Genomic DNA, 27070 nt, shown 5'->3' with positions numbered 1-27070 from the left:
GCTGAAAGACTCTACAAAAGGAACTTTAACAAATCTTATACTCTCGTTAGGATGCGGATTTGGATTTCTTTTCCTAATTAAACTTATTTACAGGAAAATTTGCATGTCCAGAATAATTGCTCGTTCTAAGAGCAATCGTAACTGATCATTTTAAAAATATACAGATATTAATTACATAAATTTTCCTTCGTTTTATGCATGCATATATTAATTACACATATTTTATTTTATTTTGTATATGCATATATTAATTACACAAATTTTATTTTATTTTGTACATGCATACATTAATTAGAAGAATTAGAGAATTAAAATTTAAGAATTAAAATCTATCCAAATGATATTAAATTGCTTAAATTGTCAACAAGAATTAACCTTTTTTATATAAATAAATAGATGAAACACGAAAGAAGAGAAAAATACAATTAAGCAAATATTAAAATAGAAGTATTAAATACAGTTGCATTTCAAAAAGACAGGGAGTGATTATTTAATTTCAAGAATTCTTTTTTTCACGAGATTCTTGCTTATGTTTTATTTAAAAAGTCTATAATTAATCATGCTACAAACCAATACGAACAATATCATAACATGAAATACATAAAATTCGTTAGGATTTTATAAAAAAAGTATATTTAATCGTGATACAGCCCGATACGAATATCATCGTATGAAGCAGATGGAACTTACTTTAATTTTAGTTCACTCACCCGAGTTGTCCTGAAAAATGCTTCCCAAGTTTTTATCGAACAATGTACTTTATTGCGATTCGTAGAAGATGCGACCATCGATTTTTTATTCTTTCCACGTTCCTTGATTACAGGCGATGGCATACCCGGAACAATCGTCGTTCGCGTCGGCAATAATCGTCCAGACTTGGGAACGAATCCAATTTGCAATCGCTTCACCGGACCCCTCGAGGAAGGGCAACCTCTGTTTCTTCCCTGCAATCCGCCTATGCCTGGAGCTTTCGTTTCCGTACACTTGGAAGCGAACACCCCGGCACCCATCCCTGTGCAGCTTTCGTTGTGCGAAGCTTTCGTCTACACTGACCAGGTTTAACATTTATTATAATACGATTATAAACCTCTTTGGATCTGTATAACTTTCAGACAACATGTTAATATATCGACATTTTACCAAATAATTTTAGTTTTTCCACAAGAAAACGTATACGTTTTAATTATACATACAGTGGGTGTAGAATGTATTCGTACACCGATCAATTTCCCAAAAAACTTTTCTGTGAGATTGTACTTTTTTAACTTCTTTTTGTATAATCAATGATATTTTACATATTCTCGGAAGTCTCTAAGATAGATACGGTCCAAACAACATTTACTAGTTAATATAATTTGTGAAATTAACAAAAAAATGCGAAAAGTGGGTAAAAGTATAGAAGCAATAAGTACTTGTATGATTCTTATGACGAACCATTTACAGTAGAGTTTGCAACGTAAACACATTAGTGTATTGCTTCGTACGAAGTAGAAAACATCCCAGTAAAGCACTTTTAAAAATGGCTCTAATAGAGGAATTGAAGAAGATCTCACTTCTTATTAACTTCTAACTAATAATTTAGTTAATTTAATGGTTAGAAGAGTTGCAATAAAATATAAAGTCAAAAGGAAATCCCACGAAGGAAGTATTATATACTTGTAAATTAATGTACAGTTGTGCGAATACTTATTGCTTCAATATTTCTATCGATTAATTGCTTTTTTCTTGTTAATTTCGCAACTTACATAAATAGCTATTTTTTTTGTACTCTATCTATTCTAGAGATTTCCGAGAATATGTAGAATGTCATTGTTTATAAAAAAGAAGTTAATAAACTACAATTTTACATAGTTTTTTTGGAAATTGATCGATGTACGAATATTTTCTACAGCCACTGTATATTAATGTGTATAATTATGTTGACGGCCACATTTTGTTATTAAAAAATAAAATATTAGAGCCCCTTTTGGGAAACCCTTTATATTATTACTGTCCTGCTGTAGAAAGTGGTAGCATCTAAACTAATTTAAATAATAGTTAGGTCATGGAGCAATGTATCGTTACTCGGTAGAAAGAATATTACAGAAAAAATGTGTAGCATTTCATTTATAAAATTGAAGATCACCTTTGTTCCTCTGGAAATATTGGAAAAATTAAAAAATTGTTTTGTTTCACTTTTGTGTAATATTTACTAAAGGATTCACCAGAAGGAGCTTTAGGATTTTGTTTTTTAATAAAGTACAAGTGGTGCATGAATGCATCCTTTCTTCATTTTATCTGGAAGTACACATAATCACAATTAAATTTGAAACATAATGCCATTTAACTGGTATCAAAAAACAAAATTCTACAGTCTCTTTTGAAAAACCCTTTATTCACGAAAATACTCTGGCTAGTAATAGTATGAACACCCTATATAATTTCTGTAGGATTAAATCGTTAAAACGATCTTCATATCCACAAATTTATGAGTAGACTGCGGATCTTTATGCAAAATAAAATCTTCGCGAACGTGCCTACAAAAATTGAAGTTACGTAAAAATTCATTTTACCCTGCAAATATTACGATGCAAACTTTACTTTCAATATTTTTTTATATTATTACACACTGTGTGCTTTTTGGAGTTCCTTGCATATCCAAATTTCCTATAAATGCATAAAAATCCGCAGTCTATTCATGAGTAACGAATTCTCAGGCATTCAGTGGCCATCTTCTTGGAGCAAGACTATATCTACACTAATTGTAACATTCTTTCTGTTTTGTCATTCAAATTACCAAAATTGTTTTCGTACACAGGCTCTCCCAATCGAAAGATGCCCACAGTTTAGAGATCAACCACCAGGGTCAACTGCAACTTACAATGGAAAATGTTACATTTTCTATAACCGGCAACCAATGGTATTCAGAGAAGCTCTAGCCTTCTGTCGTGCACGGGGCGGTACGCTGGTAGACGAAAGTAATCCTGCGTTGCAAGGATTTATTTCGTGGGAGTTATGGAGACGACATAGGTAGGGGTTGTGTCATAAAATTATGTGAATTAAAATTTTATAATTATTGATCATTGTTTTTCTGTGACAATTAATAGTTAAAGGAACTACTTGTTCTTGGTTTCGACCTACAGTAAGGCTTATTCCAATTGCAGATGGTTTTAGTGTTTCTTTTATTCTTACATGTGTCATTGTATTATTTGTTAATAAATGTAATAATTGAAGATAGGATTGCTTGGAGTGGAGGCAGTTTTCAATGCGTATTTCAGATTTAAATGTTTTCTTCTTTGTTTGAGATTCATTTCATTCACTTCATACAAAATACTATTATTTCATTGGCTTCGTAAACAAAATATAATGTTATTTTAGTAACTTCATACAAGTTCTGATGCATAAGCCTTGGCCTGCTAGATAGCAATAGTGTACTTCATGAAAATAACATGGACAAAACTCGTTCCAATCTGATGGACATTACTAATATCATTGACTTCATACAAAAACTATTACTTCTTTGTTCTGATACAAAATACTATTATTGCATTGATTTCATACAAAATACTATTATTTCATTGGCTTCGTACAAAATAAAATTATTTCTTTGGCATCACACAAAATATTATTATCTCATTAACTTTAAACAAAATATATTACTATTTTCCTATGTTATTTGGAGTACATGTGATTTTTCAGTTACCGTAATCATTGTATACGTATTTTCTTTAAAAAGGAGCGACACCTCGAGTCAATACTGGATGGGCGCAGTGAGGGATCAAAAGGATCGCTCGATTTGGAGGTGGACAGGAAGCGGCGAAGAGGTTTCCGTTTCTTTTTGGAGTCTGCCTCAAGGTACCGAAGAAGATTGCGCTCGATACGATGGTAGTAGAGGCTGGCTCTGGTCCGATACCCCTTGTACGGCTCGATTAAATTTCATCTGCCAGCATCGTAAGTATCGACTTTCAAATCTTACTTCCGTATCCATTTCTCCCATCACTATCGAATTTTATGCTGACTATACCAGCGTTATCTTCGTGGCGATAGAAGTATGTCTCTTAACTCTACGACGATTTAATTTCTTTTTTCAATTATCAACTTTTATTTGATTTCATTGTAGAATTAGAAAAAAAGTTTTTAAATTTTTAAAAGAAGAAATGCAAGTATTATAATTACACTGCGCATGTTCATGGAAATTCATATTCTTATAGTTACACGCAAATTAAGGACAGAAACGTAAATTAAAGTTTGTTTTGTCTTCTAAATGTTGTTATGTATATTTGATCTTTTATGTTTTATATATTTATGGATTTGTGCACGTTATTAAATATTTTTGTATGTTTATACATGTCATAATGGGCATAAATGCATAATTATATGCAGTTTAATCATAATGTATCAGTGTTTAATCACAAAATAGCATAGAAAATATTGATCAGCATGATGCGTTTATTCACGTTAATAATAGAATTGCAATTGATAACTGTTAGCTAGAAAACTGAATTAAATAAATATATAGTCAATTTAGAATAATAAATATAAGTAAATTTGAATAGTAAATACTTGTTACTTTATTAGTATTCAGAACGTATATACAAAATCCCTTTATTATGAAAAATAATAGAATTACAATTGAAATTTATAAGCCGGAAAACTGAGTTAAATAAATGAGTAGTCAATTTAGAACAACAAACATAGGTAAATTTGAATAGCAAATACTTGTTACTTTTCTAGTAATCAGAGCGTATATACAAAATCCCTTTATTATGAAAAATTGTCCTTTTGGGAGAACCCTCTGCATATCTCAGTACACATACCATATTCTAATTTGCTCTCTCGTGTCATTTAAATGAAAGATTTCACACATGCACACAATCCTGACTTCGCTCTCCCTTATTCTGTATAATTATTAATTACCAACAAAGTTTGCTAGACTCGTAATGTACTTTCAGAGGGGACACGGTTAATAATGAACGAGACAATACATGTCATACATTCAGCCAAAAATAAATTAACCCGTTGTTGGTTGTAGAGCCACGAGCGTGCGGTAGACCAGAGCAGCCACCAAATTCCACGATGATTGTGACCGCGATGACAGAACGGAATTCTGGTAGCTCGTACGAAGTTGGAGCAACGGTAGAGTATACCTGTACGGCGGGTAGTCTTCTTATAGGACCATCGACTCGTACTTGCCTCGATACCGGCTTCTACAACGAGTTTCCACCAGTGTGCAAAAGTAAGAATCCCGTGATCTCGAGGCAGACCTCTGCCTCTTGAACCATATATGTCTGCTAGATCTTAAATTCAACCTGCTGATCGTTTCAGGCATCGAGTGCGGTTATCCGGCGAGCATAAAACACGGAGGTTACACACTTATCAATAATACCGTTAGTTATCTAAGTCAGGTGCTTTACTCCTGCGAGGAAGGATACGAGATGACTGGTAAGAATTCATTGCGGCGCATCGACGCTTACGAAGGGAATGCTATACAGTATTTCTTGGAACGAACGATACGTTCGAACAATCAGAAATTTTGCGATAATAAAGTGAGAGTAAATCACCCAATTATTGACACTTTTAGGAGCTATAAAGAGGGGAAACATCAAGAAATTTGTTTTAAGAATTTTTGTTTGACATAATAAATCATTCTAGAGTATCAATGTTTCTAGACATGATAATAGATTTGTTAAATTAATAAAAGAAAACTTTGTATTGTTTAATTTTAATAATTTTTTTCATTGATAATAGTTTTTTTTTCAAAAAATCAAACAGATTATTGAAATATAGTTTTGCAGCCATCACCCTACAGCTATGTAAAGAGTAACTTAATGTTATATGCTTCGTAATCAATATTTACCATTTTGTTTTAATTTAATATTTTGTTTCTACTTAAAGAAACTATTAACTTTGAGCCAAAATATAGAGGAACAAATGAATAATTTTACTTATTATTACCACAGAAAATACTAGCATTTTCCTCCGTAAGTATTCCTAAAATTTCACGCGAACAATAGCGTTTCGTTTCTATCGCAGGACGCGCAAGATTAACTTGCGACATCGATGAACGTTGGAACGGGCCACCGCCACGATGCGAACCAATTTTATGCGATCCTCCAACCCCTGTGCCCCACAGTTACATTCAAATAGAGGAGATCGACGAAACCGAGACGATATCGGGGAAGACGAGCTTCAATCGAAGTCTTCTCGTAGGCAGTATCGTCACCTACACTTGCGAGAAGGGCTACAGGCTTACTGGATTCCGACAGATACTGTGTTTACCCACTGGATTATACGATCACGTCGCACCTACCTGTACAGGTATGTAATAAACTACTATTGTGGGACTTGGTTTACGAAAGGATGATACAGTGTAAATAAAATTTTTCCTCTTAATATTAGGTATATAAATTAATACTGTGCCTTTACATTGAATCATTTATAATTGTAATTTAAATAGAAACATGTATTCGTCATTTTGTTATGTTAAAGTAGCAACATTGTAAGTTCTCGATCAGATTTCTATTACAATGAATCCATAAATTTCATAACGTGTGTCTTAATTTGTGTAAATCGATTTTATAAATCTTTTCGGTAATAGAAAGCTACACTCTGTCTGAGTAACGTAGGCTACGTTTTATTTTGATTAAAATACGTTTTCAATTTGAAATCTAAACATTTGTAAATCAAGTCGGAAGAAAAGCGTTGCTTGGCTACTTTATCGGCGTACGCTGACCAAATGGTTGGGTATACGTGAAAATGTAATATAAAAATAATAGTTATCAATAGATCTAAAAAAAAGTCAGCAACAAGATATATCTAGCTTTTATATTTAAACCACAATAACGTTTCTTATGTTAAAAATAAATTGAAAATTATAAGGTGAACTTTACAGGTACTTATTAGCTGTAATATATATTAATCTTTATAAAACAGAAGCATTTTATCATCTGGGAAATTTCATGAAGATAAAATTTGCCCTTTACAGCATACTATTTGGTCGCATACTTTAGGAGATAATGAATAATGAAAATAATTTACAGAGAAATGAGGTCATTCGTCACACGATTGAATTCGTCATTAACATCTCCATTTAAAAATCTATCTCTACCCACGCCCAGTTAAATGCGTTCAGCTGTTACAAAGTACATATCTGACTACATACTTGCATAAACAGTACAATACTCATTGTACCTACGCGAGTGAATAATGCAATCACGAATGTGATATATGTAGAATAGCTAGTAATTAATATATTTAGAAATGAATTATGAGTCCATGGAATCGAAATAGAATTCATCAATGAAAATATGAATAAAATGTCTCTGACTATGAATGCATTATCGTGCTGAATCATGACTATACTTAATTAATTCAGTTACGTATTATACGATCAAGTTAAATATAAACTGTGTGATCATAGCATCCCTAATAATAGTACAAGGTTTTAAAGGTTATTCCTAAAATTCTGTGGAAATACATTAATACATTGAATAAATCTAAAGATCTTATTATAAGTTCGCAGCTATTAGTTTGATATTATTCGCAACGAAGGATTTTTCGTCACGAATAATACCGATTATCAGGTCTCTTACCAGGTCTTTACACTTTACATTTTTTATATCTAAAGATCATATTACAAGTTCCAAGCAGCCATTAGCTCGCTATTATTCGCGACGAAAGATTGTTCGTCACGAATAATACCAATTACCAGGTCTCACCACGTGGAGGTTGCTGCGACTGGAGACCCGAAGATAGAAGGAATCAAAGTTCCTTCGATCTCCCTCTACATAGAGTATACATACGTAGATGCATACTCTACATAGAGTCGACGAGCTTAATACTAAGTACGAAACCGTGGAAATCAAAGAAAGTCCCTTTGATTTCCAAAGTCTAAGTCTGACTCTGTCAAATAATTATTTGAACTAAGAGGGATGAAGCTAAATCGCGACACGACGCGACCATGAAACTGAACTTACTGAGTTAGTTCCGTTTCCTCTTGATGGATCTGAACTCGAGAGGAAGACGACCGACGCCTCCGAACCAGTCCTCCACACCCTGCACCCATCTGGGAGTCACGAACGGACCCGACTTGCACCCGTCTCACTGCGCTTTGGACTTACTGCACTGCGCCGGGAGCCTGGACTACACCAGACGGGATACAGGGAGTAGAGAACCGATCCGGAGGAGCCGATTGTCTTCCTCTCGAATACAGATCCACCAGGAGGACGGCAACCGACCTTTCTGTCCAGTTACACAGTTGGTCACTTCACTTATCACATCAAGTAATAGTGATCGAAGTGGAGAACGAAGTTGCGAGTCCAATATGGACTTACGAACAAACAAAACAAGTTTATTAATAATTATTTGGCAGAGGAGACACTCGTACACGCATGCCTTAAAATTAACCAAACCAAACTAACAAGGTACCCACAACCAATACCAAGCTACGATAACTAAGGGAAACTACACAAGCTAAAATAGGAGGGACGCGAAACAGGGACCACGTGATCGCGAGATCCATACCGATCGAAGGATCGTCGAAGAATGAGCTCTCACCCCTCGTATACCTGTGTCGAGGGTTGCGACTCGCTATCGAAGAAGAGTGGGGCAAGGGCAAACAATAACCGCGTCGCTGTTGATTCGATGGCTCGTTGTATCCATCGAGGAAATATTTCGCGAAACATTAATATTACAGCAAAATCATATTTCCCATTATTATTTCAGTAGTAAGTCTTGTTAATCATTAATGTAACTATTGTTAGAAATTAATATTTAGTTGGTCTAATGATACTAAAATATTGATAAATTTCTCATGATTAATGCCTGGAATGAATACTTATTCTAAACCGTGATTGTTATTAACATTTAAGGGAAGTATTGATAATAATTTTTTATACAACGATCAATCAAATCAAATGAATAATTAAGAGTAAATCATGCTATATTTTGCAAATATAGAGTAACTAATTTAATTACTCTTTATTACCAGCTGAACGCATTTAACTGGGCGTGGGTAGAGATAGATTTTTAAATGGAGATGTTAATGACGAATTCGAGCGTGTGACAAATGACCTCATTCCTCTGTAAATTATTTTCATTGTTCATTATCTCCTAAACTATGCGACCAAATAATGTGCTGTAAAGGGCAAATTTTATCTTCATGAAATTTCCCAGATGATAAAATGATTCTGTTTTATAAAGATTAATATACATTATAGCTAATAAGTACCTGTAAAGTTCACATTATAATTTTCAATTTATTTTTAACATAAGAAACGTTATTGTGGTTTAAATATAAAAGCTAGGTACACCCTGTTGCTAACTTTTTTTTTTACATCTTATTACAAGTTAGCAGCTATTAATTGTCTACATAGTAGACAATTTGTTTCCTGAGGTTTATATATCGGATACATATTGATAATACAAAAATAATTGAATATATTGAATGTATATTGTTGATGAATGAATATGTTGAATATATGAATTGTATATTGAATAATACAAAAATAATTTCTATTTAGATTTAACAGATCCAGCATCGTTATTATATTTAAAAAATCTAAATCAAAATTATATTTTAAATCTAAATAAAAATTATTTTTGTATTATTCAATATACATATGTATGTATCCGATATATAAACCCTAGGAACCAAATTGTCTACTATGTCGATCAAATGTATTCGAAATAAACTTATTAGGATACAACTATGATTTTCACGCATTCAAGTGACTTCCCTACTGAAGATTCTTCTGTTCTTCTTAAAGATGCTCTTTTTCGTCATAGTCACTCGTAGGTACTGAAAGAGTTTAACTCTATCATTTTGCACTGCAAGGACATTTATTCTTCGTTATTACGATGGACCGAAGAGAGTCATAGTTACTTCCGCCATTCAACCATCTGTTCCTCTATTACAGATGAGCCCCGTACCACGGTGGCGATTCCAACCAGGATGACAGTGCGTCCAACGACCTCCAGGACACGGCACACGCTCCTCCCGCCAAAAGTGCGATCGACGACCTCATTACCAATTACTACGACCACTACCACAGTCGTTCCACCTCGAAAAGTCTCGAATACTGGGGAATTACCAGCGATGGTCCGAGAAACAATCCCGAGGAAGCCAAGCATCGGGCTGCAGAGGCCAGCCCCGTCGACGTCGACCAGTTTGCACGAGGACAGCAACGATCATCCCCAGGACAACGAAATCTCTGGTAGCGGGGTCGATAACGCCCAGGTTGGCATCGGGACTGGCGTCCCAGAACCTTCTGGGCCGTACAGGGTGGACAACGCCGACCAGCCGAGTAACACCCACCAAGCGAAATTAAATCTAGGCGCGGTGATCGCCTTGGGCGTCTTCGGTGGTTTCGTATTCCTTGCCGCTGTAATTACGACGGTCGTAATACTCATTCGCAGGTAAATCTGCAAATCATTCAAATAACTCGAGTCGCGATCAAACGGCAGCTTTTCGCGCTGCCACTTTCCCCATTTCTGTGATCATGTTGCAAGGGTTGCTCCAATAAGTAACGCCTGTTCCAACGTAACGTTTAAGAAAGAAATTATACTGCATGATAATATTTATTTGAACGTGTTCATTGTATTTACGTCGCATCGCGAAACTGGTCGTTTGTGTACTGCTCGAAACAGGTAGATTGGCTGCGATTGGTTCGAAAGATTTAATGGACCATTAAGGGGGGAAATCACATTAGAAGGCTAAATATTAGGTACTTTTTAACCGACTTTGAAAAGGAGGAGATTACTTTATTCGACATGTATTTTTTTTTTTGTGATTCTTTTCTTACAGAGAATTTACTTAATTTTCGTTAAACTTCGAGAATATTTTTGGTACATTTTAAAGTAGGTTTGGTCATTGTTTCAATTCATTCGAATAAAAATATTATTTTATTTACTATTCATACAAAGTGTTGTAATAATCAGAATTTTCTTTTGCAAATAGTAGTCAGTTGAATGGATTGTCTATCTGATTGGAGCAGTATGGCCTTTTAAAAGACTGTTTATCTATACTCGTCATTGTTATTTTTATTACAGTTGATGTTTTAAATGTAATGTAGGTGGAGGTTGCATTATGCTCATTTCAACTTTAAGACTGTAACTTTGTTAAAGATTTTTCTTTCTTTGCCTCGAATTTTTATAACAGGCATTATTTCTTGGGCAAATTATATTAGGTGGACTGGAAAATAATGTCGTTTTTTCAATCTGACATAATTGTTTATCACTCATTAGCTCATTGATTTTTATCGATCTGGCATTCAAAATTTTTACACTAAATGGCAAAAGGCTGTTGATAACGAGGGCGATTACATAATTGATTAAAAAAAGGAATTTATTAAGAATTTGTTTGAATTTAATGTAAAATAAACGACATTACTTTCCAGCCCACCTAATATATAACTAACTTTTATATACATAATACAATACGTTCGCTCTTCGACCCTATCTACGTGTGAATACTGTATCGCTTACTCTACATTTGTTTAAACTGTTCTCTAAACTTTCGGCTGTCTTCTTACTTTTTCTTCTGACTAATCGCGCGAAACAAACCCCCTCTTGAAATATTGTAATCCACATATTTCGAGTGTTGTAAGTAGTGTAACAAAGTTCGTGCGAACAGTCTTTGCAAAGAATAGCGTGTACAAACAAAAATTGACAATCTTCACTAATCGTAGAATTGTATTTCTCTATGGTCAGCTGGTAGATAGCATTGCAAACATAGTTTCTCTCCATGCTGTAAAACCTTGTCCTATTTTGAAAGAAATCATAATCGTGTTATACCTTGTTTGTTATTGTCGATTACGACTAGTAAAGAAAGATCTGTTCAACAATTTCCATCCGTTTTCAATTTTTATGACTGTCCATTGTCTGTCGAGTAAAGAAATAATTCGAATAGAACTCTTAAGTTAATGAGTTAATGACTGTCGTTCGAATGTTCAAAAAAAAAAAGATAATTCCCAATATAAGAGATGAAAATATCTAATAACGAACAAAGGGTAAAAAAAGTTTTTATTCATTACTAGGTCAATAAAAATTCGAATTTGAAGTTTAAAATTATATTATATATCATGATCAATGAAAAACACGTAGGTATCTGAGTAATTATTCAATCGAATAAACGTCGCGAATAATTCGCCATGTGTCTTCTATTATTTAGATCAAATTTTGTCCATGTCTGGTTTTTTGTTAGGAAGTATCGTTTTGTTGAAATTATTTTGTAATTCTCATATATCTATATTTTAAAAGTCTGATTACCAAGTAAAACAATAATATGATTGCCAAACAATTTGTTTACAACAATTATTGGCTACAATTTTCTACACAAAGATGGATAGAGTTAAAAGATTTCTATTAAAATTCTTCTTTTAATTCATATCCCATAAAAATGTTCAGCATTATCTTACTATATACATAATTTTGTCCAGAAGTAAAAAGTAATTTACGTCGAAATCTTGTCTTGGTCACTCACTGTGTTTAAAAAAAGTTAGACCACTTTCTTGACGAAATTGAAATCGAAATTTTGTTCATAAAAATAGAATAGAACAGGTTTCATTACAAATATCATAGTAACATTAAAAATAAGATACCTGAAATAATAGTACCGATGAAGTAATAGTATTAAACGTATTTTTCTCGAAATCAGGATTTTATATTAGCAGCTTAGATAACTGAAATGCCATTAATCCAATTTTGATGAAATTTGGCAATAATATCATGAATAATATTGATCTTTTCCTTGGAATTGATTTCCAAAATATGAGAAAAGCGTGGCTGGTCCAGTCTGTTACATTCTAGATTCTATAAACCCTACAATTTTTTTAATTTTAAAATATTATATTTTGCAAAATAATATCGTTCGACTTTTTATTTTCAAAAATTGATAGTTTAGTAATCCAGACGTCAGCGTATCGCGTTTGCCACCTACGTTATGAATGAGAATAAAGCCATTTTGTTTCCTTGGGTGTAAGATAAACATAAGAAATATTTTTATTCAAAGCTTACTATATGTTTTATTCGTAGAAATTCATTACAATATCGGGTATAATATCAGGATAAGAAATTCGCGAATATACCTCTACTTCAACGTCAAGGTGGCGTAAACCATTTAATCCCTCGACGGGTATATGATTGTTTATCACGCATTAGAGCGTATGGACTACAATTATATTCCACTACAAAAATGTCGTAGTAACTTCATGTATTTTAGTTTTCTGGTTGCCTGCGAGAATATAGTTTCTAAAATACTGATGAAGCTTTTATTATGTATAGTAGGGGAAGTTACTGAACTGTAGTCCACGCGCCCACTTAAAAATTAATCCTTGCACTATCAAGTCATCTTTAGTTACGTAGACTACAGAGGAAGGGTACTTTATAGGCATCTACTATAAACCAATATCCACCATCTACTATATCTAACATCTTTACAAAGACTTCATGTTTCGAATATATCTGAAAATAAAGTGTTGACAAGAGATATCGATAAAGAATATTAAAGGGAAGGAGCTACAGAGTCTTGAGTCCCCAATAACAAACAAAATCTGTTAACTAGATTCACTTACTTGAAGCAATTCTTTAATAGATGAAACAAATAAAATCGTAATCATTTATTTATTTCGGCATTCCTAGAAATGAGACTTTCATGCCTCTGTTATTAAATATATTGTGTATAGACAATTTTACAAATGATACTGTGAGAATACAAAGCTTTTCATAATAAGATATTCTCGTATGAAGAGATGCTCTTAGGCAATATCTAATTTCATAGAATTTTCAAGTAACTATTCTGCCAGGAATTCTCAAAATAGTAACATGGCGAACATAAAGTAACCCATGATTGATGCTAACTGATTGTAAAATATATGACTAAAACATAAAATACTCCGACTAGATTCTTCAAGGATCAAATGATACACTAGTATACAATATTTAAAAATATATACAATACATGCAATATATATAACGCTCGGAATATACTATGTAATATATAAAATAAATACCACATACATACACCGATAGGTACACTAGTATACAGTATTTAAAAATATATACAATATATGCAATATATATATATATAATCCACGGAATATGCTATACAATATATAAAATAAATACCACATACATATACCGATGAGTACATAATATCAGTGTGTCATTTGACCCCTGAAGAAACTAGCTGAGATGTTAGCAAAACATTTGAGTACCCTATCCAAAGAATACAGCGTACGCCTAAAAGCCTCAGTTGGTATTAACTATGGAAGAACCGGCTCGTGAAAGTTTCAAGTATCTTGCAAAGTACTCCCACCTCTTCAGCTGATAGTGCAAGGGTTAAGGATGAGAAGAAGAAAAGTAAAGGGAGGAAAAAGGAAAAAGTTGATCAAAGGAAGGTAGATCGATGAAGAATAACAATTAACACTGAGCCCGTTTGCGTTGCGGTGGCTAGCGGCAGTGGCAGCGTCAGAGGAAGGCGCCGCAGGGGGCTTGGCGGGGTTGGTGCGTTGAGGGGTGGCGGTAGTGGTGGCCTTGGAAGGGGTGAAACCGGAATGCCTTCGCGTTGGTATACGCTACTGGCGCTGCCCTTCCCCGACCAGCACCTGGGGCGCCGCGATTTGACGGCCCGTCGCGGTACCGATCATCCCTATTCCTTCGGTCTCTCGGCGGCCCATCGCGCTGGATACTTCTCCAATCCTTCCCTCTAGTTGCCAGCAGACATTAGACCTCCTATGTACAGCCCACCACCATCGCCCTCACCCTCCACGCAACCACCGCCCACCACTACATCAACCATCACCACGTACCACTACAACCGCCATGCGCCACCCTCGCGAGTGACTAGTCAAGGTAAACGAGCAAGGTTTATAATGAGCACCCATAGCGATAGCTCGTTCACCAGCTCACGGATGTCAAGGCTTATTGATACGCACGTGGATCATGCACTTCTCTTCGTGGTCTCCGCAGTGTTGGGCAAATTCTAATCCGTTACCGTCTTCCGACACTATCGGCTCTGAAAGATTCAAAATTACTGATTAGTGATCGCAGATTACAAATTTACTTCGCAAATTAATAATACTTTCGTTGTAACAATTGCGAGCGATTATTGGAAATATAATCAGAAAGTAATCACTGCCCAACTCTGGGTCCCTGTAGCTCTGGGTCTCTAGCCCCCTTAGCTGACAGGGGGAGACCGTGATCGGTATGAGCGCTTCTTAGACTAGTTCGAACTCGAAATTAGGCGACGGTGAAATTAAACAGATACCTGAATATTAACCGTTTGTCAATCTTTTTTTGCAAAAAGACTCTTCGTTATACTTGTGTTTTCCTTTGGAGGATTCAAGTTATTTTCAATCACTTTGATAGCCCAAGCATGAACGTCCTAAAAACAAGGAGACTATTTTTTTGCAGAAAATATGACCGGCTCTTAGCAGATAATATTTTAGGATTTGTTTCATTCACTGTCCCCTGGATTTTAAGCCCGATTACACTTACAAACCGCTCGCCTCAATTGTGAACTCTTCTTGTGTACGCCATTCGGATAGGATACCAGCACCATCCTCCTTGAAACAAATAGTTTGAAACAAATAGACTTGTAGGGAGATCCGAGATGTCGGTATTAGTCCCTTATGCAAAAAAATTTATGCTACCTGGAACAGAAGATGAATTCTTTATGACAAAATACATGAAAAAGATGGATGGTATACATGCCAAGATATGTAAAATTATCCATCTGAATAACTTGCTTCCTTTTTGAAATATGAATAAATGTTTACCACAGATCTTATTTGTCTTCCAGACGGACATCTAATATAACTAGTTTTTTTGATGATGTTGATGTAAAGACACAAAGGTCAACTTTGCCTTATTTTGAAGTAATAGTACATTTTTTTAATCCGCTTATAATAGAGTGTTCAAAATGTGTAATATATTTTCATAGTCCATTTTCTTGAAAATATGCCACCAATTTTGAAGAAGAAATCATCTCCTGTTCGGCTGTAATGCAATTAACGTAATAATATAATATAATATTAATGTAATAAATATAACATTAACAAGTAGTAGCAGTGAGTGTACCTACTTAACCCATGATACAAATAAATACATATTATTTTCGCTTAAGGGATTAAGCTCGTAAAAACTCTTTGAGAGTTAGTCATATAATATTCCAGAGTCATTCGACTATTGCTCGTCAAAGTTGTCTTTGTTGATTAACTTTGTATAATCTTACTGTTGATTTTATTTAAATAGAGCTAGGATATTGGTAGGTATAGCTTCAACAGATTGAAGTTAACACGATCAAATCATAACATACACTTTCAATTTTCTTCCAGATTACTGTGCTATATAAGCTAATTAAAAGTTTAAAGTATTGATTGGATTTATGTACACGGCTTTGATAAATTCAAATGTAACATTTGCACCACCCCCCACCACCCACCCCTACCCCACCCTTGTTCTTAGAATCTGGGTCAGTAATTTGTTATTAGAAATCCTGTTACTAAAATTAGTTTAATAAGTACACATTTGTGTAGTGGTCATATAAAGGTATTAATTCCTTGCGAATTATTTAATTTCGATAGCTACATAAAGTTGATTGAAAATAGAAAAACGTTATAAAATACAATAGATTATATGCTATTAATCGCAAGGGATTAATAAAATTATTTTTTATTATGCCTAATATTCTAATGCACCTATTTCCTTATTTAAATTTGTTCTGCTTCTCTTATCTTCAGCTTGGTGATGGTTTATGTGCAATTTATATTATGAATTGCTTTACTTCCATTTCACTAATTAAGTAATACCCAAGTATGTATGTGTATACTCTCTGAAAATCAAACAATAATCAATTTGGCTGTTATATTGGCTTTGGCTGTTAAATGACATTATTTACTCGTAATAAGACCATAGTTAAATACAAATTTTCTTCTATTTTTCCAGGTTCGTAAATCGATATGCATATCATAAGATACTGGTATTCATTTTTTACTTGACCTTTAAAAGAAAGTGCAAGATTAAATAAAACTGACAATTATGCTATATTTAAGGCACATTGCGTTTACTTAAATGATTCAAGATATTTGAATATACTTCTGAAATTAAAAAAAAATAATAGACACAATTAAACCTTTCTATTTATATGTATATTATTTACAAAGTAAATAAAGTCCTTTACTAGTCGTTAGAAATACTTTCACATAACAATATTTTCTGTAGTCAGCAATGATATAAGATTTCAGAATAATGAGCCAAATTGATCATACAATAAAATACATATATGAGTCATTAATTATAAAAGTTATGTTAGATTGTACATGAAAGTTTAAGGAAACGATTGATTTACACTATGTATACATATACTTATTTATAACGTTCAGATTACATATAACAACAATTCAGTATAACATATCCTTATTTAATTTAGATATGTCGACAATTGTTTGACTCTTAGATTAATTCGAATATGTATGTTTCTATTTTTCATTATCATTACTGCTACAGTGATCAAAGTTTTGAAAATAATTATGATGTACGGGTGGTAAGTAGATACATCATGCCTTTGTATTATGTTATAGATTTAAAAGCATAAGAATGTATTATAGGAATTCAAGAATATACGTTTTCGTGCATTTACATCACTTTCATAATGAATGACTCATACGTTGCTATATCTCCTATCTGAAAAAGAAAGATAAAGTACTAACTATAGATGCAAATTAGAAATAGTAGTGGCGCGTCACTTATTTCAAGGCAATGTATTGACCAACTGCTTCTATTTACACAGAAATCGCGGCAGAAGCAGCAAGCATTATCGGCATCGTGCATCCCCAGATTGCAATACCGTTGCTAGTTTCGGAAGCAGTTCGTCGGAAAGTCGAGGAGGTTTGAACCGTTACTACCGTCAAGCTTGGGAAAACCTGCACGAGACGGCTGGCCATAAAGCCGCTCATCCTCCACTTCGTCGCAAAGAAACCCTGGATGAACCAGGATACCGAGAAAACTATCGTGGTAACAACACTGAAAGGGATGGCTCAGAATTAGTTGTGAGCGACGTTGCTACTTATCCGTCTAGCAAACATGCCAGCATTTCTGAGAAGAAACGCCATCACCACCATCATCATCATCACCACGGTAACTCAACACCCGAGTGGAGGCAATCCCAATCTCATCACAGATACTGAACACCGCATATGCTAGAAAGGATCTTTCGCATCCGTAATTCGGTGAAACAGTACTGTGACAAGTCATGATTGGCTTGCGAGTAGGCTTTTATGATATTGTACATCAGTGAATTCCACGTACAATTCAAGAAACGTGATGAACGATTAGACACTGCGCTGGAGAGATCTTGAGCGTAATTGATGAACAAGAATTATTTAGAACGCGATCATCCTACATTTATTTTTCTATTATACAGTAAATTATTTACAACTACCTTGTTACGTAATGTAAATATCGTTTACGCTGTAGTATAAGTGAGAGGTGTAAGTTGTTGCGAATGTAGGAGGATCATAAGTTGATCGGAGGACATGCCAAAAAAACGAGAGAGTAATATATATGTAATTAACGATTACAAGATTTCTAATAAATATTTCTTCTTTTAAGCTATTGTAGGAATTTTTGGTTACAACGATATTTCTAATGGTACAATATTCATGAAAATCACCTACTTGACAGGATTTAAATCTGCTATGGGCACCTTGGCCTTGCCTTAAGGGATTTGAACAAAGTTCTTGTAGTAACACGATATTCGAAGAAAGTATCGTTAAGGAAAGGCCGACGTTATCCATTTCAGGATCAAAATCTAGTTATGGTACTCGTTTAAGACGATAAGATAATTAATTGTATTAAAGTTTATATTAAATCTGCGTTTGCAGAATTTACATTACTGGATTATTTATATATAGTATGATATGTACGATCTTACACAGTTGAATATTTGTTCCCAAATTTGTCAAAAGTAAAATATAATTAGAAACTGATGCGTACTTATTCATCGACTGAAGTAAGATATTCATAAATTAAGTTTGTACATGTATTTATTTATATCTCGATAAATCACAACAAATTGTAATAGTGCCATTATGGGCAAAATTTGATTAATATATCTACATTTTACACTCTTGTCATTAACGTAATACAAATGACGAATGCTAGCATACATTCAATGACATGTTACATACGCACAAAATACTTGGACTAAAAGTATTTACATAGCTTAATTGTTCATTAGCTTAATCATTACAAAAACTCATGAACAAAATTTAAATGTTGTTTCATTACAAACTAAAGCAAAGTTCATTTATCATTAAGCAGTCTCATATATCACATGAAAAATGAAAAATATCACAGTTAGTTTTGCAACCACTGATCGATTAATCGTCCAACTTGAATTCTGGCATTCTTCAATTCAGTTGAATCGTTTTTAGATGGAGGATACATGTTTGCGCAATGAGCAGTACCTATAAATCATGATATCAAATTAATAATTTAAAAATACAAATATTACAATTATTCATTTATATTTATATACCATTAATATAAATGGCAGGTGCTTGAGGATTCAATGATTTTGTAATTCCCAGAACATGCCAAGGATCAACTGATCCATGTACAAATACTACATTTGTAACTTCCAAATTTAATGCGCCGTATAAAATATTCGTACGATTGACAGCTGAATTTAACAAATGCATATTATACCTGTTGAAACATAAAAATGTAATAATTTTATATCTTCAGGAAAATAAAAGAAGTGTATATTAATGTATTTAAACGAACCTGGGTCCAAACACATCGATACATTGTTCCACAAAGAAATCCACTGGAAAAGTTTCACTGAATAAATTCGGTCGTGCGGTGGAAGTTTGGAAGAATCCAAATTCTGTGCACGTCTGATACATCCATTGACGTCCTATTAAAAAAGTGGTATTAAAATATAATAAATATACAATTGTAAAATGATGCTGCTAATATGAAAACAGTTTACCCCCTTCTGCCTCTTCACTGGTCCATGTAACGGATCGAAGTTCATGAATCATTTTACTGTACACATAGTCCAAACATTTCTTTTTCGTTGCATTCAGCATTTTATTACTTATGATTGCAAGTCTATCAAGAGGAATACCTAACTTTTCATTCGTTAAAATATCACATGCACTTTCAATAGTCAAGTTAGCCATTGCAGAATTGTTACGATTATCCTTACTGTATTGTACAATACCAGCAAAATTACTTGCTAATGTTTCATATAAATTCGAGATATCATTACGTTTGGTGTGTCCAGAATCGATAGGATCGCATAAGCTATAAATAAAGAAAGCTTTAATAACGCCTTGAATTATTTCAGTAGAAATTGAACTTTGCTTACGCGAATTTTTGAACAATTCCACGTTGCCCAAGCGGATGACGTAACATTATGTGGAACTGTTTATTTGCTTCCGCTATTACGTTCACACATTCCTGAGAATATTCCTTCAGAGCATTTTCAACAACAACATAATATTCTGTAAATTGTAATTAATACTGTAATAAATTTGTCAAGTAAAATAACATTACTTGATGAAGTAAAATAATACTTTAGGAATAAAATAAATTTTGTTTTTAACATCATTTTATATTTACCCTGAAAATCAATTTGAGCTAATAAAGGACCGCTTGCAGAAACAGCTCCATGTACTAAGTGGGGATATTTAGCACGTGACCATGCGGCCAATGATCCAGCATATGATCCTCCAAATGTAATCCATTTAGTATCATTTTGAAATTTATAATTATCATTCATCGATTTTATAAAATAGGCCAAGTCAGCAAGTGCCTGCTCAGATGTGAGATACACTAAATTTTTCACGCTTAAATCTCTATAAATATTAACAATACTGGTCATTCACAGATTAAAATGCAGTCAAATTGAAAAGTTAATAAATATTACTCACGGAACAGGGTGACTTTTCCCATAAAAGCGATGTTCCAATTGAAAACAAAGTGCCCCAAATTGTTTAGCATATTCAATCCATTGACCTTCTACCATCCATTTGGCAGTTGCACTACCCTCACCTCCTATCATTAAAAAAACAGGACCTCCTTTTTTATAGTAATCTCCATTCATAAAATATCTCTGAAAGAATTAATTATAAAATTAGAATTTTGTTAAGACTTCTTTGTTCAAAAATGTTAAACAATTGTATTAATATTTTAGATAAGTTTATTCAAAAAAAGCTTCAAATTATAGCGAAAAATGTTATATATAAGTAGATAAAGCTTATTTTGAGACTAAAATGAGTTTTAATGATTTTGTACAAAAAATCTTATTATTCCAATTATTATTATTTTTTTACATTACCTGTTGCCAAACACGTGCATCGGTTGGATTAAAATGATCTAGAAATTGTGTAAACCATTGTTCTTTTGGAAGTTCATGACTTTTAGACAAAACTGGAGCACCTAAATTGCCATCTGCACTTCGTCCTCTTAAAAAACTCCGCCATGCAATACTAGTATTTACAAGACTAATAAAGAGAAAGAATAACAAATACTGACGCATTTTTCAATAGATCTAAAATTTATTGGGAATTATCTGAAAGAAATAATAAGGAGTACATTAATTGTTACTGTTATATATATGCATTTACTATTAAAATAGTTCATAGTATTGTATTAAAAAATGAAATAAAAATAGAACAAATAGATAGACAACAGAAAAGGTATGAAAAGTTCACAAGATAACAAATGATTTCTAACAACAACCCCCTATAAGAAATCTCTGCCAAATGGATCAAGTTAAAATCATGCAAAATATTAATAGAGGATACACAAAACTCACGTATGAAGATCTACTTAAGAAACTATACCATCTCGTTGTCTTACATATTACTAAAACTTAACAGCTTATTGTACAATTTCAATGAAAACACGAAAACACTTTGTCTATAGTATTAAATACCGAATAGTGAGAAGAAGCACACATTACAAAAAAAAAACATGACTAAGTATACAACTATTGATAGAGAGCCACACCTGATTAAACATTTATGAATAACAAAGTAATTAATAGTAACTGACAGTTACTAGTTGTTAACAACTTTAAACATAATAAAATCCAATAGAAGTGTCAATGGAATTTTAAATGCAAATGGAACAAATAATCTATATCTTTAAGAAGATAAGGCTAAAAATAAAAGATTATATATTACACAGAAAGAAAGAAGTGAAATATTTATCTCTGACAATACATTTAACAATGAAAGTAAGACAATAAGATAAATAAATAACAACAATGAAAATTTTTTTAGATTTAAGAAATGTAGAATACAATAATTATGTATCTTACTTTACCGATAAATATTCGTATTGATTACACAGAGGTCAAACTGTACACCTACAATTTTTTTTATTTCAATTTTAGTGATTACGAATACGTATTCAAAAATTCTTACAAAGCATAGAAAAATCTTTATATTATTAAAAAAATGCAAAAAATATATTGAGAACGCCAATAATAAATCATATTAAATTAAACATTACATACATACATCATATTTGTATTACCATGGACGGAAGAATGTATTTGTCCATGTGTATTACAGATGTATACAAAATGTTTACAAAACAGATCAAAGATACAGCTTTTTCTTATTTTTAACAGTTTCATCAGTAATTTACTTACTTTGATTAAACGTGTATAATAACTAAGGAAAATATCAAGATTTTAAAAGTTATTTGAAACAATTTTAATTTTATAAGAAAATAATAATAGTAACTAAGTATGGGAAAAAACTTACAAACGACACAACATGCGTGAACATGCGATATTTGTTTCAAACAACACCCAACGACACCTGCTGCTGACCTGCTGTTCAGAAATCGTAGCGACATCTTCAAAACAGAAGATTAAAAACTTACTAAAAATAGACTTTATTCTGTTTTCAAATTATAAATTTTAGGTATTAGCACAAACGAAGTTTACAAAAGTAAATTGAAAAGTATTTGTGTCTTTACTATTGTGAAAGTGTATTTAAATTATTGTGTTCGAAGGTTATTTGTAATTAAGCTTTTTATTTACTATACGAAGTTAACAAATTACGACCTTCCGATGTACATAAAATGCTATCCTTCTTTAGTTAGAAAGGTATAATTATAATACATTTCTTACTATCTTGAAAACAGAATCAGATGGTTTGGTTACGAGCAAAAGGTAATGATCAGGATTGGTCATAATTCTGTTTTTTAGATAATAAAAGATTTCCTATAATTGTATCATGAAAATTACAACATTAACTAACGAACAGTGAATGTACACATATATAGAGATATATTTTCACTAGTGAATGTGAACAAGTAATAATATATGTACATAAATTTTATATATTCACTGATTATTGTAGTAAATACATCTATTACTAAATACTATTACTAGACACTGCTAGACGCGTTAACAATTTTTTCGTTCTTTGAATCATTTGCTTTCATGATAATATATACGCAAATATGTGTAACCTTAAAATTATACTTAACAAGTTAGATCACTATTGAATATCGTATGATTTTATTGTTAAAAATAAGGAATAGTTTATTATTTATTGAACATAGTTCTCAAAGCATTATTATTCTTGTATTACCATAAATAATTATTGTAGCTATGTTACAACCATAAGATTGTATCTGGTATTTGATAACGAATCAACAAAGTTTTACTTATCAATAGTTTCTTAACATTATTTATTATGAACGTAATACTTATATTAAAATTATTCTGTGACAAATCATTTTGCTTTCTCATGAAGCATGCAAGAAATTAGAAATTTCCAAAGACTGGAGATAATGGTTTTGTCAATTTTTTTAATTAAACAAATTACATGTTTATTAAAGTGTGAACTGATTTTGATTTCATGATAAAATATTTTAATTTTATTTAAATTCTAGAAGCATAAGTAGTAACTAAGCATAATTTCTATTATTGGAAGGTTGACAAACATTCATTACATCTATAGATCTCGTACATGGTGCACCGAATCCACCAGTTATATCTTCTCTTCTCTCGTTTAAAGATTCAGTGCTCAATTTAATTCCATGAGAGAAAAGGTACGAGTGTGCCATTGGTCTATAAATAGAAAAATATTAATAACTTATGAAAACAAAATCTCCATTATTATAAATTTTTGTCTCTTATTTTCTACTGTGTCATTGATTATAATTATTTCTATTTAAACTTGCATAGATTTAGTGTTATTAATTGTCTATGTATTATTTACCTTCTGTTATTTCTTTGATCAGTTAGTGACGAGACATTGCTTGAAGAATATACCATTTTGTTACGCATTTCGATCGACATAAGTTTTTTCTTATACTCTGCATTCTCTATTTTGAGCTGTGCATACTTCTCCTCTAGTAACTTCATATGCATAGAAAGATTTTGGTAATATGTCTTCAATTTTTGATATTTCTTGTCCTTGAATTTAATTAAGTGATAAGACATTTATTGTACAAAGTGTACAACTATTAGAGAAACTCACAATATCATGAAAACGTTGTATCGCAAGATCCGTTTGATGATTTTGAAAAGTACATATCTGGTTTAATGACTCCAGAGATTTGGTTATTGGAGTAAAATAATTTTCTATCTTTGCCAAGGATGGTTGTTGCAATTCCACAAAATAAACACCCACCTGTTTACATTGAGGACACTGCTTGTCTACTATATAACAAAAGATTCATTTTTATTGGAATATTAAATACTTGACAGCTACAAGTTACTGTTAAGAAATAATTAGCTTTTGCTTATAGTTTTTCTTTAAAAATAAATCAAAATAAAATAAGAAATATGTTGATTACCCGTTCCCGAGAATGGTTACACATAGACAAATCAAAATTTGTTAAAAACATTTCAAGCTTTGATGTAATTACGTAAACCCAGAATGTCAAAAATTTTGAACAAAAACAAAGTTTCAAAAGTACCTATCAACCTTTACAGATTTATTTGTATGTATAAATATTTTTAATCGTGAAATTGAAAATCTGCATCTATACACAGTCATTGCGAGAGGGAGGGGGAAAATAACTTTATAGTATAAGATACTTGTGCTTCATTATATTTCGCTACTTTATTATTTCAATTATTACTATAAATTTCCTTCACACTTACCCGCTTGTTTGCATACGTCGCAAAATATATGCCCACATTGCGTTAATACGAAAGGTTGTTTTCCTCTCGCAATTGTAGCGAAACACTTGTTACAAATAAATTTATCCATTTCAGCTGTCTATTAAAAACAATTTTAAAGTGAGCGAAAAAATTCTAAACAATATTTCGAATAACGGTGACGCACTTGTTCCTTCCCTTGTGGGAATACGAGCGCGCGAATTTATATACAATTTGAAATTGTTTAGTTTTGTTCGTAAATGTATGTGTGCGATCGTGCACATGTTTTGTGTTACGTACATGAATAAAGTTTTATTATTTTCAAAACCATTAATTTTCGCCATTTTATTTAGTTTCTATTCTTATTCATAACTAGCTGCGCCACGTGATTACAACCGGGTGGAATATTCTTTATTTTATATCGTTCGCATTCGACTGACTGTTCAACCGCGTGTTCCTTCGTGAATTAGTAGGTGACCGTATTTTGTTTTCCGTAACTCAGATGTTTCAATCGATATTTCTCACAATTTCTCATTGTGAGTATAATGATGCCACAACTTTATTTAGAAATGTTGAGACTTCAAATTAAAAACGAATTTTTATGGACGGATATGTACGCCCTTCACGATCAAAGGATTAACTAGTAGTGAACGTTTCCATAATCATTTGTTAAGAACACTTATTCAATATATTATTCTTTGTTTTTTAGATATATTTTGATTTGTAATACTTCAGTAATATCATTATATATTTTCGTTGCAAAACTGTAATTGTAATATATAAATAGTAACTTGTAAAATTATATTGAGACTATTACAATTTGAGACGTAAGTTTCTGTCGTTTCAATTATATTGTAAGCACAAACATATTCCAATGTCTGTGGTTGTAACATGATTGTGCTACCAAAGTTCATGTTTTTGTTAATTGAAGTATTGGTGCGTTTCCACTACAGATTGATTAAATTTGGTGATGATGATTATTCCACCAGTCCGAAGTCAAAACGCGTCTAGTGTTTTTATACTTGCATCAGGAAAGATAATCTCTTTTGTTCATACTAATTCAAGTAAAATAGTAAATTGTAAAATTTGTGTTACTTATACTAATATAGTAAACTTTGTCAACTTTTGCATTTAACATAACATATTATTATCATATATAATATTTAAATAATACTAATTACTATTTAACTATTGATTAATGGAATTCAAATTACAAATGTACAAATATAAATAAAACTAGTCACTATTAAAATAATATCTGAAACTTATTACGCATTTTAGTTTCAAAATACCGTAAATACATTTTTTGTACGTTCAGTATAAAAGATTTATGATTAATATATATTTTATAATTACTAATCAAAAATTTCCCGTTATAAATGTTTAAATTGAATTAATCAATAATAAAAAGATTCGAACGGTTTCTTGTAGAAAAGATAAGACACAATTTATTTATGTTCATATACAAAGTAACATTAATTTTATGGAAAGTAAAAGTAAGTTTAATGTTAATACTAAGATTGAATTATAAAATTTAAATTAAGTTTTCACGAACGTTTTAGTAGACATAGATACATTATTAAATATTAACATAAGTTTGTAACAATGCTTTTCATCACTTTCTTATCTATACATTGTTATAAGAAATGAAAATATCTAAAAAGATGAAATTTATTTAGAGACTGTAATACTTTACATTATAATTTTCAGTGAAAATCATTTACAGAGAATTTTATATTTTGTAAGTTATATGCATCTTTTTCCCTATATAGCGCAAAATCCAAGAAAGATAAGTGATGTACTTTCATTTACAATGTATATGATTAATAATAACATAGAGGTAAGTCTATATGTATTTTTACATCTTTAGTCAAAAGAAAAAATTCATTGCAATAGTAAAATTTTTCAATATTTGTAAACATATGAAGGCAAGATAACCAAATACTCTGG

General features: G+C 32.1%; 3 protein-coding genes across 9 annotated transcripts in view; 1 reads left to right on the top strand and 2 right to left on the bottom strand.

Annotated features, from left to right (window-relative positions):
* Window positions 1-19162, top strand: part of LOC128888007 (uncharacterized) — a 79158-nt gene extending 59996 nt beyond the window's left edge. The window contains exons 4-12 of one of the 2 annotated variants that reach the window (XR_008460137.1): window positions 824-1056; window positions 2798-3009; window positions 3716-3930; window positions 5012-5215; window positions 5305-5421; window positions 6013-6297; window positions 9897-10395; window positions 14432-14829; window positions 17768-17893. Coding sequence is in view for 1 of the 2 variants with exons in the window: in XM_054144585.1 (XP_054000560.1) it covers window positions 824-1056; window positions 2798-3009; window positions 3716-3930; window positions 5012-5215; window positions 5305-5421; window positions 6013-6297; window positions 9897-10395; window positions 17768-18164 (2162 nt within the window). In the remaining variant the exon portion in view is untranslated. Of the gene's footprint in view, window positions 1-823; window positions 1057-2797; window positions 3010-3715; window positions 3931-5011; window positions 5216-5304; window positions 5422-6012; window positions 6298-9896; window positions 10396-14431; window positions 14830-17767 lie in introns of both variants that reach the window. The other variant, XM_054144585.1, reaches the window with a different exon arrangement.
* Window positions 19163-19168: 6 nt separating this feature from the next.
* On the bottom strand, window positions 19169-22864 carry LOC128888035 (putative serine protease K12H4.7). 4 transcript variants are annotated; one of them, XM_054144631.1, is made up of 9 exons: window positions 22764-22864; window positions 21326-21559; window positions 20919-21100; window positions 20608-20843; window positions 20354-20489; window positions 19973-20289; window positions 19765-19897; window positions 19517-19686; window positions 19169-19445 (listed from the first exon to the last, which is right to left on the bottom strand). In XM_054144631.1, exons 2-9 carry the CDS (start codon window positions 21524-21526, stop codon window positions 19336-19338), a joined length of 1485 nt encoding a protein of 494 aa, XP_054000606.1. In that variant the 5' UTR covers window positions 21527-21559; window positions 22764-22864; the 3' UTR covers window positions 19169-19335. The 4 variants fall into 4 exon arrangements, with proteins under 4 accessions (XP_054000606.1, XP_054000607.1, XP_054000609.1 ...); XM_054144632.1 differs by having other exon boundaries at window positions 22649-22790; XM_054144634.1 differs by lacking the exon at window positions 22764-22864 and adding an exon at window positions 22318-22348.
* On the bottom strand, window positions 22865-26925 carry LOC128888080 (RING finger protein narya). 3 transcript variants are annotated; one of them, XM_054144710.1, is made up of 4 exons: window positions 25124-26925; window positions 24495-24676; window positions 24234-24373; window positions 22865-24082 (listed from the first exon to the last, which is right to left on the bottom strand). In XM_054144710.1, exons 1-4 carry the CDS (start codon window positions 25230-25232, stop codon window positions 23920-23922), a joined length of 594 nt encoding a protein of 197 aa, XP_054000685.1. In that variant the 5' UTR covers window positions 25233-26925; the 3' UTR covers window positions 22865-23919. The 3 variants fall into 3 exon arrangements, with proteins under 3 accessions (XP_054000685.1, XP_054000684.1, XP_054000686.1); XM_054144709.1 differs by having other exon boundaries at window positions 22866-24082; window positions 24234-24430; XM_054144711.1 differs by lacking the exon at window positions 25124-26925 and adding an exon at window positions 24814-25088 and having other exon boundaries at window positions 23016-24082; window positions 24234-24430; window positions 24495-24647.
* Window positions 26926-27070: the final 145 nt, after the last annotated feature.

Source organism: Hylaeus anthracinus, unplaced genomic scaffold, assembly GCF_026225885.1.
Source record: "Hylaeus anthracinus isolate JK02 unplaced genomic scaffold, UHH_iyHylAnth1.0_haploid 11989, whole genome shotgun sequence".
NCBI lineage: Eukaryota > Metazoa > Arthropoda > Insecta > Hymenoptera > Colletidae > Hylaeus > Hylaeus anthracinus.
This window is presented reverse-complemented; position numbering and strand designations above follow the sequence as displayed.